Raw genomic sequence first — 16,208 nt, forward strand, 5'->3', positions numbered from 1 at the left:
GCGGTCTATGCCACACAATTAATCACCACATCTCGTCATCGTAGCTGGAATTTCTCTGCTATGCTCTGCTATGCTTTGTTTTGTTTAGTTTTTTCTTTTCTTTTTGTATTATTTGTATTATTATTGGAAAGTGAGAGACTGCTACAGCATGTCACATGGATGACAGGGTGTGGGACAGAAGGAGCCATGCTGTTTGGCACCATTTAAAACAATAAGCAAGCCTAAGGGTGACCCAGTTTTTGGAAAACACCAAGGCAGACGAAAACTGGTAAAACATGACAGACTTCCTTGAAAGAAATATGGGCAAATACATTAATAAAATAACTAGGAATATTAGTGCTCATCCATTTACCTTTCAGGTCACGTGTACTGTAGGTTAGTAGCATCATGTAAATCAACCTCTAATGTCAATATGTAACCACGGTGGTAGTGGCTTTATTCTAAACCTGATATACAGTAGCTATCTTTACAAAGCTAAAGTTACTTCCTTTAGCTTAGGTAAATCAGGAGTTACGTTACTTCCTTAGCATAGAGCAAGACTGCTGCTCGCTTAGAGAGACATCCCAAAACACCCCGGCGCACGGACAACCTCCGGGGACATTGTGAAAAACCGCCCATCAATGTGCGATGTCAACCCACACCAAACAATTGCTTGCAGTACCTTATTTTAATTAACTTAAGCCAAAAAACACTCCTAGCCCCGCAGATCACGTGGTGTCACAGAGTGACCTGCATGTTGGGAGGGACACAGCTATGGGTCACCGTTTCCTGTGCACCATCGCCGTCATGTTCTCCCAAGCTATATTTGGGCTACACCACACACACTAACCTACAGAATTCCACATGAAACAGCACCGTGATTGGCTAGCCCCCTGCACGCACGCACACTAGTACACTACACATACCACAGTACAGTACAGTAGGCCTAGAAGACGTAGTAGAACAGTACCAATATGTAGTAGTACAGTACCATACAGTAGCCTACAGTACCCAGTAGTACAGCACACTACAATACAGAGTAGCACAATACAGTACGGACTACAAAGTATTACAGTACAGTACGGAGTACTACAGTTCAGTACAGTACAGTATGGAGTACTACAGTACAATTCGGAGTACTACATTACAGCTCAGTACGGAGTAGTACAGCACAGTACAGTACAATACAGAGAAGATTAGTACAGTACATGGGCTGCATTGTTTCATGTACGTGACATATGTTTACTCATACTCCATTGGCGAGTCCATGTTTTCATTTACATTAAAAGCTATTATCATGTACTGCTAAACAGTCACAGGAAGAAGGGGTTGTCTTCCTGTCTGTCATTCTCAACAACAAAGCCTGTCTAAGGTCCACACAACGCAATGACCGTACAGCAACACTGCCGTTAAAGTACAGTAACTAGTATACAGTACGAGTACAATAAGGGCCCAGTACCACTACAGTATACAGCACAGTACATGAGCACTTTAACAGTACAGTATACAGTCAGAGTACTGTATACAGTAAGAGTACAGTATACAGTACAAGTACAGTAACAGAACAGTATACAGTAACAGCACAGTAAGAGCACAGTACACAGTAAGAGCACATTATACAGTAAGAGCACAGTACACAGTAAGGTATGGTATGGTATAAATGTGGAGATGACTATTGGTGGTTTCACAAAATAATTACACAATGAGATGTTTGATAAATAATCAGTAAATGCCTGTATTAAAAACAGCCAATAATTGGGGAAAGGCAAATAATAGAACAGCTGTAATGTTCTGTAAGTGGACAGTATTACATCACTTTACTGTAATGCTGTCTTTAAAACCAGTAAAAGGCAACACTTATTACGATATTAATAACCCTAACCCAAATCCCAGATCTTATCTAGTCTGAGTCTCATATGACCATATTGATACGTTATATTATATAACATACATGGGCAACTGGCGCCTTCACTTAATGTGGCCCTCAGGTTAATATCAGAATACTGTTTATTATAAAATATTATTGATTTGCAAACATTACTTAATTAGTCTAAATTAGTAGCTTATTGAGTAGTATTAAAATCTTATTGTCTTTTTTATGTCCAATGTATTTGTATTTAGTTTATAAAGTTAATATAACTATATAACTATAATTAAAGGCATTTGAAATTACATTTAAAAACAATTACTTTTCAGGATTCCATTTGAAAAATGGCAAAAAATTATTCAGGATTTCAATTCAAATAGTAGCAAAAATAGCTGAACTACAAGCTCAAAATGTGCCGCACTGCGACGCGCGGCCCTCACCATCGTCAAAGTTGCTCACCCCTGTTCAATAACAACATGGTAACATTGCCCAGTTGCTCACCCCTGTTCTATAACAACATGGTAACGTTGCCCAGCTCTAGTAAGCAGCGCAATAGTTCATGAAATGTGGGTATGCAAGCTTCCAAGAGCCTGTAGTCATCCCTGCCAGTCAAAACATTTTCATAGTATCACAATATAAATACCCTGTACACGCTGTGCTCAACCGGGGTGCCAACTAGAGAATGAACCACCAATGAATATTACAGCAGACCTTAGAAACTTTTTTGTCTAAAACAAACAGAGTGAATGTCTGAAATAACAAGTCTAAATTATCTCTTTAAAGTTGCAATCCAATGTGTTTTAATGAATATAACTTTATTTTAATTGTATACTGTATATGTCACATGGAGGTTATAGTTTGCAGCTTTAAGTCAACTTCTATAATCCTAGTATGCGCTAGATATTTAATCTCTGATTTCTTTATAGTATGTTATGTTGTTCATCTACACTAGGATGTTCACAACCGCACACAGCGGTATTATGTTAAGTTGTTTGTGCAACACAGTGCTGCACTAGTGTTAAGGTGCCAAGCCTCATACCATGCTCTCCTTTGATGTTTTGTGAGACGCTGGGCTGGAGGAGTTGGTGTGCATCGGATCAGATAGCCCTGCCTCAGTGGGAACACTCACAGTTTGAACATTCACATGTTTGAGTAAACGTGTCGCACGTTTGAGTAAACGTGTGACAGAGTTTTCTTTAGCTCCTCTGGTTTGGCTTTCAAATGGTGTGGGCATACAATGGATTGTCCATTGTCACCATTGTCCACCGGGTCCATTGTCACCCTCTGTCAATGGAGAGATGTAATTACTACAACGTCTGGACTGTAGCCAAGATAGTGGATCCATCGAATCGGCGTGAATTCCGTTTGTGTCCGAGCATAGGCATGGTGACGCCCCACCTGCCTGTGATTGGCCTAGCGACACTGCCTGTCTTGACTGTCCTGTGGTGGAAAATGATAGTATGTATGTAATGATACAAGAGAACGCTGACTTGTAAGTTTTATTTTAGTAGAAGAGGCAAACTGATATTGTTTATGCCGTTTGCTTTGATGGAATAATTGATTGAACATGCACGCCATAATATGATTTACAATTTACAATTTAGGCATTTAGCAGACGCTCTTAATCCAGAGCGACTTGCATTAAGCAAGAAAAAAAAAAGAAAAAAAGCATGGGAATACATCACATAAAAACATTTATCATGAAACATGCGTAAGCTAAGAAAGTAACAGTGGAATATCTATATAATGAAACTATACATATAAACTACTATGCTATACATATGTACTATGACGTGCTATGACTACATACAATGCAATTATAGTGCTATAAGTCTGTGTCAAATGCTATCTAAGTCTACAGAAATGCTATCTAAGGGGGTGGGGTAAGTGCTATGGGCCATGATGGAGTCTGAAAAGGTGGGTTTTCAGACTACGGCGGAAGATTGGGAGTGATGCTGCAGTTCTGACTGCAATGGGAAGTGCATTCCACAGTTTTGGAGCCAGAAGATTTGGGTGTTGAAATTATTGTACTATAAAAAGATATATTTTCCCTTCATCTTTATCCATTTTAGTGTAATAGTATTAGTTTACTATAATTAGATTAATACACGATAATCAACACTAACACTTTATTTAGAACACACCCAAATCAAATCATAGTACAACATACGTGTTATTCAATCAAAGCAAACGGCATAAACAATTAGTTTGCCTCTTCTACAAAAATAAAACGTACAAGTTAGTTACAAGGCTGCATTCTGTTGCGCGTGCCAAGCTGTCATTCTCTTGTAGCCTATTATTTATTTCTCAATCTCACCACGGAGTAACCTCACGTCTCGGAGGACAGTCAAGACGGGCAGTGTCAGTAGACCAATCACAGGCAGACGGGGCGTCAGCCATGCCTATGCTCGGACACAAACGGAATTCACGCATCGAATCTATGGCTGTCTGCTTCAAATAACTTTATTGCCATTGTCAACCAATAGGTGTCCTACCCGACAAAAAAGGAAGACTAGGAAGATCCAAGGGTGCAGATGTTATTACAATGGGGGACATTATATCAAATCAAATATAATATCAAGATGTTGCACTAGCATCTTAAACTGCTGCTCTGGAACATCTGGAATGATTAGCTACAGTTTGTTGGAGATTTATGTTAAAGAAAAAAACCATTTCCAATGCATGCCATGAATTACACTACTGTTGAATGTGATATGGTGCTAAAATTAGCACAAAACATACAGTATGAACATGCCCTGTATGTTTAACTGAGGTCTTACCAGCCTTCACATGATTCCAAATAATTTGAGTAATCACACACGCACGCACACACACACACACGCAACTCACAGTTTGACGTTTGGTAACCTTTACCGCCTATTGGGGGTGAGACAGCGTTGAACTGAATGCTTTAGACAATTTTGGTTTGTGTATTTATGTGTCTTATTTAATGTTGATTAGTTAAACACTACAGTGCGTCGTGCCTACAGCCTGCTAATCAGTTAATTTGGAGAATGAGCGATCAGGCTTGCGACCATGATAGCAAGTCAGGGGGAAAAAAGTCATGCAAATACTGTGTTTAATTTTAGCCGGTTAGTCAGTTTAGCTTTTCCTTATTCAACGTTTCTTTGTTTGTTTTTTCAGTTTTTAGCTCCACTGTTTCCGTTCATGTATGCTGAACTTATCAAATATGAATCTGACAGGGGATAAGATAAGACAGCACAAACCTTTCAGAATTAGCATTGTGTTTATGCGTGACTGATTTTAAATTACAAAACGTATTTTGAAAGAATAGGTCTGGCAATGTCATGAAGTTGGGGGGCATGGACATTACCTTGCTGCTTGATTGCACCACTCCATAAATACACACACAATTATATATATATATAATTTTGAAAGCTAGACTTACAGTATGATTTACATTTATAGGTCAATTTAACAGTCGATACAATATACAACTACCAACTTTAGCCATGTGATGTCATTACTCTGCAATCCATCCCGCTACCCATACAGCTTTTTAAGACCTTTTCTCATTTTAAGTCATTTGAATCCCTAACAGCATGTTGTAAAAAAGCAACTGCTATTGTTGTCTTATATATTCTGTAAATATCATAGGTGGGAGCTTACTGTTCTTCCACACCGTTACATTTCATCTGGCAGTACATTAATCAGCTGTTATGACTTTGATAGTGGAACTGATTCTGTGTTGACTGGGTCCGTATACTATCAGTGGAATAGATATGAGACAGAGGCATATTAATATTTGGTAAAGCCGGCTGGCTGACTCCCACATGTCTAAATATTGACATGATATTTTTAATATGATTTGAATACTGACGCATCAGTCTTTTGCAGTTGGTAGCTTAGCTGAAGATATCCAGGCTAGAATACGTTTTGTTCGGTTCAACAAGCTACAGTAGCACTAAATTACTCATTTGTCAAACCTTGTTATAACTTATTTGGACAGTATTTGAATCCTTCAAATTCATTAGACAAGGAACACACTTTAGGGCTTGCATCACACCAGGGCATTAGCAGATTTTAAGTTAAGTCTTAATTATGCTGAATCGATCCATCTGTTGCATCTTGTGGAGTGTTTTCTTCCTGTCACAGAGGAATTTGACTGGCTCTAGTTTCAGAGGAACATCAAAGAAACTCTCAGAGAGAAAGAACGAAATGGAGAGCAAGACGTACAGAGAGCGAGAGGGATAGAAAAACACAGAAAAGAAGACAGTGAATGAAAGGGATGGAGAGATGATGAAGAAAGACTGTAAGAGGTTGTGTGAAAACTAAAGTGTTGGCTAGTGCCGCCATTCCTCTCCCATGAGCCAAGCCATGGAAAAGAACCGAGACATTGATCTAGCATTGAGAACGAGAGCAAAGCAGCCCTCTATAGAAAGACTTGTTCTCCTCATCACAAAACAAAACATCCCTGGAGAGAAACGTTAGACGACCGGCACCGCTCCTTTCATCCTGAACCCCCTGAACCTCCTGCTATTCAAAAGGAGAAGAGGAGAAAAAGGTGAGAGAGATAGAGAGAGGCAGAGGACAAAAGAGAAGTACGTCCATTGTGCCTGAAGGAAGCTTTTTGGCAATGTTAGACAACAGGCCAAGAAAAGGACCGAATGCAAAAGCATGCAAAGTAACTGCTGGTGGCTTGGGCGGAGGCGTGTGTGACTGGTGGATTTAATGTGACTAGAGTCACCTGTGTTTTCTTCCTGGCATGGGAAGAGGGAGCTGTTGCTGATGGTAATGTCTGTATCACTGTGTTACTATCAAAGAGTGTAGATTGACTGGGTTGGCACTGCGCTAGCTTGCTGTGACAGTGACAGCCTGTAATTCACAGCCTCACTCATTGTCGGCACCCTGACCACTGACTACCCCCATGGAGCTTGACTTCAATCCTGCATCCCATTATTACATTTCTTGCTTGAATTACTTTCCGTGGCAATTTATTTTGCTAGAACCAAAGTTCTTTATGTATAAAGAAAGACACTTTATAACTGACTATGTACAGTGTATGGTAGTTACACCAGAGAGCTTTGCTGCGATTAAAACGAATCCTGCTGCGCATTTTCAGAAAGTGCACTTCGTTTGGCCGGTGTAAAGGCTCATTCGAATCCTAATGCGTATCAAAGAACCGCCTTCTACTCCGAGCAAAAACGGGGGTTTCGCTTCGCTTCCAATCGCACTTGATGACGATTCGGTGCAGGCTCAAAAGAACAGTGCGTGGCGGCTGAGTGCGTAGAGAGAGAAAGAGAGAGAGAGAGAGGGGTCCAGTCCCAGACATGCACGTTATGAGTGTAATTTTATCACCATAGATTTCACTGTGTAGGCTAGCTTATGAATGGAACACATTGCTGTGTTTCCAATTGCTGCGGATGACAATGTGAAGGCAAACCGCAGCAAATTAAATATGCAAGAATACCAAATTATCCGCCCATTCGCATTGAGTCTACCCAAGTATTAGGTGGGAATGTGACCTTAATGTGCGCGTCTTAATGTGTTCTGTAAAGGACTTTTAAGCCATTGCCTTGTTGTTGAAATGTGCTATATAAATAAACTTGCCTTGCATTACGTAGGCACATCGGACCAATATAAGCACATCACAGTACATCATGTGTACCCCTTTGTGGTACATCACGTCCAAGAAGAACGTTGCCATGCAACAGAACCTGCCAACCTTGATCCAACCTGCCATTTGGTAGCTGAACTCTGTGTATGTTTGTATACTTAGTGGGCCGTGTGGCTTTTAGTCATCATGCCTCAGTCAGTGGGTGTGGTTTTAGAACACTGCACCAATCAAACCAAGAAGCTTCATTGGCACCGTAACATAAGTGTCTCATTGCTTGTCAAAGCAGTATTTGAACTGATTGTTACCTTCTCCCCGTCTCTCTCCATCTCTCTCTCTCTCTCTCTCTCTCTCTCATAGATATGCGCAGTGTGCTTGGAGGAGTTCAAACAAAAAGATGAGCTGGGGATTTGCCCGTGCAAACATGCCTTTCACAGGAAGTATGTACACACACACACACACACACACACACACACACGCAAGTAGCCTGTGATTTGAGTCTGGCTTATTAGCCAGGCTACATACATAGAGGCATCTTTTGTGGCTTTTGGACGTTGATTAGATAATATAGTATTCATGCTTATTAATCATGATTATTAGTGTAGCAGCTTACAGCGATATCTTCCGCCATAGACACAATTTGAATGCTTCAGATTTACTATGTGGTTTTATGGTAAGATTGTCCACTCGACATGAGCATGGACACAGAAAGATATACTGTACATAGGGTTGGGACTGATGCACTTGATCTGAGTACCTAAAAAGCAGATCCAATTCATCGCCAAACCATAATAAATATATTGCTCATTTTATATTCAATAAATATATATTCCTTCCATTCATGAGTTGTCCTGACTGAAACATAATAGTCAAACAGTTTGTGAGACACACACTCACGCTGACTCAATCACAGTTTGTCAATGAGAGCATTTTTCTCCCCATGTTTTCGCATACACAGCTGTTGACCTCAGTCACGGACCTCACTCCCATGACCTAGTTTTGTTCCACACCGTGGTTGGGACCCCTCTCACTCAATTACAAATCACTGCTATTCTCTCTCTATCTCGCACACGCGCGCACACACACACACACACACACACACACACACACACTCCACAACGTCCCCGTGTCCCATTATTCAGTTAGTGCTGCTGCTTTCAGACTTTTGTGCCTAAAAATACACAGTCCTGGACTCACTGTAAATAATTCACCAGCATGCAAGCTGCTCTTAGTCACAGTGCTTGGCTGGTAGTGCTGCCTTCATTCTTGGTGTTAGCTTCACAGCTGCATACACGATAGATAGAAAACAAAAATGAGCACACTCAGTCTGTATATAATGCAGTTTGCCGGGTGCAGGGCTCCCAGCAATTTACAGTAAGAAAATAGCCTCTGTACCCAGTATAGTGGCCACTTTTTCATGATTGGCTGCCTCTAGGCTGCCTCTAAGGCTAAGCCAATGGGAGACTTACCCATAAAACCCATAGTCTGAACGGCATAAAAACCCATACTTTGAATACCTCAACATGATGGAGGCTGTGTTGTGAACTTGTGAATCAATACCGCCCCCATCTGGCATTAGCCAAATTCCAATACCCAAAATCTCTGCCACTCGCTCACTCACACTCGGTCACTCCAGAATGGCAAATGATGGTGAAATTGGTGAGCTGTTGAAATATGTTACCATCTTGTGGACTTCACACAACTTACATGGAAGTCTTTAAATATGTGGCCTGAATACCGCTAGATTGAACTCTGCTAATAAACAAACTTCAACAATTTATATTCGGACACTGACGTTATGCGATTGTCTAGAGTCTCTAGACGATAGTCACATATTTCAGCAAGTCACCAATTTCACTGTAACACCTCCATGCTGGAGTGAGCGAGTGTGAGTGAGCGAGTGGCCGAGATTTTGGGTATTGGAATTTGGCTATAGTCTTTCCTGTTAATCGGGGCAAAAACAAACGTGCTGCAAGCTGATATCATATGACTTCTTGTTTTTATGTTACCTATTTAGTCTGTTTACCTCTCCTGGTCAGAAAAGCTGTTGTAACTTTTTAGTAACTACGGTTTTATTTATCTTTGGTGTACTACAGTTTTAACAGTGTTTGATGTAAGGCGTCATTGGGTTCATGAAAGGCGCTATATAAATTCAAGCCATTATTATTATTAATATTATTATTGTTATTATTATTATTATCATTATTATTATTATATACGATTATGCAACCCTGTTGTAAACAGTCCAGCAATAAGTGACAAGTGGGGCCAAGAAGGGCTCACATTTCATGGCTGGAATCTGTGCACAAGCAGGTATTATATCGGAAACTGATACTCAGCCCAACGCAGCACAAGGGGTATAACTCACCAAGTCATGAGATAAGAATGTCAGCTGAAAGTCCTGCCTTTCTCTCTCTCTGTCCAGGTGTTTGATTAAGTGGCTAGAGGTGAGGAAGGTGTGCCCGCTGTGCAACATGCCAGTCTTACAGCTGGCCCAGCAAGCTGGCAGCCTCATGGATCCTGTGCCAGCCACAGTGCCAATACAGCAACCTTTACCTGGCGTGGAGAATATGGTGTAGCAAATACACACTCACACAAATGCAAACACGGTTACCATTGCACACTACATACACAGCCAAAAAACACCTGGTCACCCACCTGTACAGTCACATTTGCATCTGAGGACATCTGCACATCTTTGTATCTGAGCATGAGAACAGATAAGACAGGAGAAAGTTGAGCTGCTATGTGGAGACTCACAAGAGAATTAATCTTATCTGCTCCCCTTCTCTCTTTTGGCCTTGATGGATTCATTACAAGGATTTATGGCCATCAGCTCTGGCTGACACAGTTACTATTCTATTTCTCCTATTTTCATTTTAATTATTTTCATGGACAAATGGAGAATAGGAGTTATCTTAGTTTTCTCCTCTGCCAAGCCTGGGCAACAATTGTTTCACAACCAAAGCACTTTTCTGGGGACACCAGCGGAAGACAAGAAGAAAATAAGACACAAAAGCCAAGAACTACAAATATTTGAAATGTAAAAACGGTTGCATTATTTTCTTCAGCTTTTATTATTATTGTTTTCTTTATAACAAGCACTTTATGAGAACTCAAACTTAATTGCTTGTGAGCGTAGTAGCAAGGTCCTATTTTATATTTTATTAACTATTATTTCTTTACATGTACAGAGCCACATGTTATTTTTTAGTTTTTTACTGAGTGAACTTTGGTTTATAGGACAAAGATCTATCTTAAAGGGACAACTATACCCAATTCAGTGTAATTGTTAGAAAATGTGGAAAAGGTTTTGTGGTCTGATTACACAGGAAAAGACACAATCACATACTCATCAGAAAAAAGCTCATAGAACCTCTGGACTCAACGTCCAACTAAATGTGAATTAATGTTGAAGGCCTGAATGTGTTGAAGCCAAGATGTTTTTCTTTTTTGGGCCATGCCTCTTACATACAAACACTCACACTCATATGAAGGCTTTATAACTTGATACAGTATAAAAGGCTACACAAGTTGTGTTTTTATTTGTACAGTATGGCTACTGTCTGTCCTTTCAAACAAATCAACTAATCATCACTGGTTGTGTGGCTTATATAATGCAGTGGAATACTGCAACAATGCTTAGGAAAGTACTGTGAATATAGAAAAACACAATGAAGAACAAATTATTATTGACTGAAGACAGACGGACAGACAGAGACGCATGCACGGATTGCACGCACACACATGCAAACACACACACACACACACACACACACACGCACACACACGCACACACACACACACACACACACACACTAGTCACTTCCTGTGTTTTGGAGAGCAGGAAATGGGGAAACCTGACCTGAGGGGTCCTTCCTATGACTATGACAGCCAATCATATGTTCCTATGACTCCCTGAAACAACCAATCAGCTAAACCTTGGCACAGCCAATCAAACATGATCTGTGTTACATAAGTCTTTGGCCTTCTTCAACATTGCCCCTCCTTAACAGTCAGTCATGATGCTATCAAAACGTCTTGGAAAAATACACAGTTGAGTTGTTTTAGTTTTATACAGTTTTTAAGCACGCAATCCAGGAGTCCAGTGGGATGAGTCTAATCATGAATCAGATTTTACAAAAATATCCAGGACTACAGTATGTCGTCTATAGCCAATCTCTTTATCTACCAAATCTCCCCAGAACTTTATTTAATTTTGTTTAACTAAACAAAAACCTGCTAGCTATGGTGTTAAATTAATCATTGAATTCAGTTTGTCGCCTTTTTCACCAAACGAACTTTGGTTCTAGAACTGCTTCCGTTATATATTCTTGGAACCTTGGTGATTTCATGGAACCTTGGTGCTTTCATGGAACCTTGGTGCTTTCATGGAACCAGCGGACATTATTTGGTTCCAGTTCTGAACCAACTTTTATTAATTTTAGTCCTTTTTCAGTGGAAAAAGGGCCTATGTGCAGTAACTGAACAGTTAGGGGTTTTATTATTTACATTTTTAATGCTGAGCCGTGGTGGTGAATTTTGTTGAAGGATAATCCATAATCTCTCTCAAGACTAAACAATCTCTTAAACATGTAGGTCTATGATGCCTACAAATCAGTTTGACTAGAACCAATGAGTTCTAGTTAATTCAACTCCTAAAAAAAGTGCTATTCACACAATTACACAACTCTACCATCGAATTTACATTAGTAGATATGACAAATAATTGACTAGCTAGTGGATATGGGTCAATTTGAATACATCCGGTTTAAATTAACACTGAGGATGTGTACTGTGTACATAAGTGGACATGAATGCATACTAGTCCCCTTGCTATGCTGACAGAGAGGCAGTGGTCAGCAAGTTAGGGTGAGGCAGCATTTTTATTCATCTCCACACAGCCCTGCTCTTTAGTGCCCTTATTCTGGTGCTTTCTCCCCACCTCTATTTCACTGTGTTTCTCTGTGCTACACATTGTGGTTTTGTTCACCAACACACAGATCCCTATGAACCTTGTCATTGTGTACTCGAGTAGCCAGTCATCAGTCATTGGTTTAAAATGCTGTTTGAGTATAGAAATAAGCAGGTAAAAGTGTCCCAAATGTTTAACACCCTTGTGAATCCCTTGTGAATCCCCCTTTTTTTAAGGATACAAATGAGATGAAAGGTGTATAGTTTTTTGTCAGAAAATATCAAAATGAGCAAGGAGAGTTTCAGTGTCTTTCACGGATGGAATGGAAAGTGCCACACCTTGCTACTGTATATTGAACTTCATCAATATTATGTTCTTTAATAGCTTGTATGCTATAAAGCCAAACATTAAGAGGTTGAATTGCAGAGGCTGTACGATTATGAAAGTGAATTGAAGATGGTCAAATGGCTCCCACTGATAATTAAAGCATAGAGAGACTCGACTCTGTCCCATAGAGGTAGAGTGGTAACCCTTAAAAAAAGAAATAGAAAATATTATATGTTGGAGAGTGGTTGCCATTGCCTCTGGGGTACAAGACATGTAGATTAATTTCTATCACTATTTATCTTTGTTTTTGTACTGCAGTAGTTAAGTAAGGGTTGATTTACAGTTGAACAAGAGGAAAACACCTTGTGTGAGCCTGGCCATCTTTATTAGGTATTTTGATAACATATAACATGCTTCTTGGTCTGCACCTTTTTAGAGGTTTCTGCAACGTGCCCTTCTAAAATGTATGTTTTTTTAAACTAAACGAAAATGGTAATCATCAGGGGACTGCCCATAATTCCCATATCCCACTACTCCGGCTACGTAGCTTCACCTTGATAAAGTCACAGTAGAACCTGGTAAAAGAAAGTCATACTAAAACCTGGTATCATTATTCCTCCCCAGAGTAGTGCCCTGCTACTGTCCCAGGAGATGACCTAGCCCAAACATGGATAATGGTAACACAAGTTTTAAAGCTTGCTTTTGTGTTTGCAGGTTTGTCTTTGAATTTATGTCTAGCTTGTGGGATTATTAAAAATGTAGATGAACAGAGACTGAAGGTGAAAGCATGACAGTTTATGTAGGCAAATTGCCACTGAAATCACCATTGTTAAATGTAAATAGAGAGTAGTATTGAAAATAGTGTATTTATATATAATGGAAGGTGCCTCCAGATTATATGGCAGCTCAGTACTTCCTGCCATTTGCCCAACAATGTATAGCGTGCCGTCCTAGTCTGGATACAGACAATGTGCCAACAAAGGAATTAAAATAAATTAGCTGACGATCTCAACATCCCTGACAATGTTTTGAGTCTAAAGAATAGCAATATTCTGAATACATTGCAATTTCCTTTCTTACTGAAAGTATTAAATGGTGCTTTATCTCTTGGGTGGTGTTAAATTAAAGTACCTTTTTATTAACAGTCAGTTCCAGATTGCAGCCAAATACGAAAATGTGCATTCATGACAAAGTGTTATGAATCACTATTCCTGACCACCAGTGACGTCAGTACTAGTTCTGTGTTAAAGCTTTTCATAAATAGATGAATAGGCACACTCAGGCTTAAATTCTAAGGAAATCCATCTCAGGCTGAAATACCACTATAAGGAAATCCAGAGCTCCCGTTCCGAAAGAGGCCAATAATTCACTGACTCTGTTAGTATACTGTAGAATGAGACAGACTCTGAAGTGACAGCCAGAGCATGAGTTGGTATTTTGGAATTTACGTTTTATGATGGAATGAAGTGATTATGAAAATTATGAAAGCCAATACATTTAAAAGGAGGTAATTCCAAACTGGTACACACCTCTTCTTAGACTCATTTGGGCTTTATCACTGCCTCACTAAACTGAAGTAAATTCTTGTTGTATTGTGTGTATTTATTCCCTGTGTAGTGCCCTATAATCCCTGAGCCTCAAATAATTTCTCCCTCAATGTTTAAATGAACATACACTACCTTTTTCCACTTGTACCAACACATCCCTCTCTCTTGGGTCCCATAAACACCCCCAATCCCACAATGTTACCCTGACCCCCTTTTTCGTAACACTGATGCCGTTTGTGGACCCCCACAGACATTGTTTATAAAACTTTTAAGAATTCTGCAGCAGAATATTTTTGGAGACAATTTGCTGTACAGTATTTGTAAGCTCTATTTTTGTATATTTAATTGCTATTTTGGAGAAAATAAAATGCCTTTTTTGCCTAATTTCACGTTTATTCATTAAAAGAATCTTGCATGTGACTGACTTGAACTGTAAATAAAAAGTTTCCAAGTTTTGGAAGTAATATCAAATGTTGTGTTTTGTGTTATATAGATTTTTGGGTCGAAAGCACGTTCACACTACACAAGGACTTTGTATTTACCATACGTTACCACTACATACTATACTTTGACTGGAGTTCCCCCAGGGAAGTGGTTTATAAAAAGAATAGTAGCATACCAGAAATATTAAAATGCTAAATTTAGATTTTTCAACATATGCTGTAGCTGAAAATAGAAATGTGTGCAGTGCAGTCCTCAAAGCACCAGGATTAATTATCGTGGTTGAACATCTTGATTATTGACTGATTAATTGATTGTAGAGACATTATTACAATTATTTTACAGTTTTGAAGCAGTCAGGTTTTCTGAGAATTGTAGTTGTGCACAACTATATACTGTATATTGGAAACATACATTGTCCCAGGGGTAGTGGGAGTTTTGATTGACTATTAGCAGTTTGCAGAAAAAGCACAGGGAAGTACAGTTCAATACAAGGTCTGCCCAAGGTCTGTCCAAAAAAGCATACCTATATGGATTGTTTCAATGGGGTCCTTTGTACTCAATTCATTGAAGTAACGTGATGCCAACCCAGGACTTTGCTACTCCCGTGTGCACTAAAGACAGTTAGTGCACAAAATAACACCAATTGTCCACAAAATGACTATCTGCTTGGCAGTGGTGTTAAGTAACTGTAAAGTACATTTACTTAAGTACAGTACGTAAGTAAACTTTTGAGGTATTTTTTACTTTACTTACAGTAAGTATTTCTAATTTCCAGTACTTTTACTTCTATTCCACTACATCTGAGAAGCGAATATTGTACTTACTCCAGTACAATTATTTAACTTTAGTTACTAGTTGCTTTGTAGATTTAGATTATTATTACAAAACATACATTAACCACTTCAACCCTATATGAATTTCGGCCATTTGAAAATAGCCAATCTACAAGCTCACAATGTGTCGAGGTGAAGTATTATGCATCTTGGAAACTTTCCATAGAATCTCATAATTATAGACAGTGTACAATGCACATATACAGTCATTGCTGTTATAAGCGTAATTCTCTAGATCAGTGCACTGGTGCCCAGTCAATATTCATTCACTCAAGTTATGATGCGTGACATACTGTGTGAGGAGGATGTTGTACTGTCTATCATGTATTCGTTTCAAATAATATGATGTGCTAGTTCAGGACATTGCTTGAGACCTTATATTCTGAAGAACACACAATGTCAGAGTACAATGTGAGGGAGCTGGAAACATTGGGAAAACATGCCCCTCATTCAAGTGAGTCAGTCAATATGCGTATTGACTGTGTAAATTGTACTTTTTTCCACTAGTAAAAAAAAAATAATAAATATAATAAATAATATATAAATAATAAATAAAAAGTAAAAACTGTTCCCAAATATGGAGATACATTCTATATCATTGGTTATAGTAAGATAAAAACACACAACTGAATTCTAAGGGCCCCATAAAGACCACTGTACAAACATGGGTGAAAGAAACTAAAATAGTATAATGTGTGAATTATTCTAAAACTGCCTTTCA

The 16,208-nt window shown here is 39.2% G+C and overlaps 1 protein-coding gene across 8 annotated transcripts in view; it reads left to right on the top strand.

Annotated features, from left to right (window-relative positions):
- The window catches only part of rnf24 (ring finger protein 24), a 355,323-nt gene extending 340,663 nt beyond the window's left edge, over nucleotides 1-14,660 (top strand). For all 8 annotated transcript variants that reach the window (XM_080759969.1, XM_080759968.1, XM_080759966.1 and 5 more), the window contains 2 exons: nucleotides 7,782-7,861; nucleotides 9,847-14,660. In XM_080759969.1, coding sequence (XP_080616095.1) covers nucleotides 7,782-7,861; nucleotides 9,847-10,000 — 234 coding nt within the window. In that variant the 3' untranslated portion in view covers nucleotides 10,001-14,660. The remainder of the gene's footprint in view (nucleotides 1-7,781; nucleotides 7,862-9,846) is intronic.
- Nucleotides 14,661-16,208: the final 1,548 nt, after the last annotated feature.

The sequence above is a fragment of the Protomyctophum bolini genome (genome assembly GCF_963924005.1).
Source record: "Protomyctophum bolini genome assembly, chromosome: 3".
Taxonomy (NCBI): Eukaryota; Metazoa; Chordata; class Actinopteri; order Myctophiformes; family Myctophidae; genus Protomyctophum; species Protomyctophum bolini.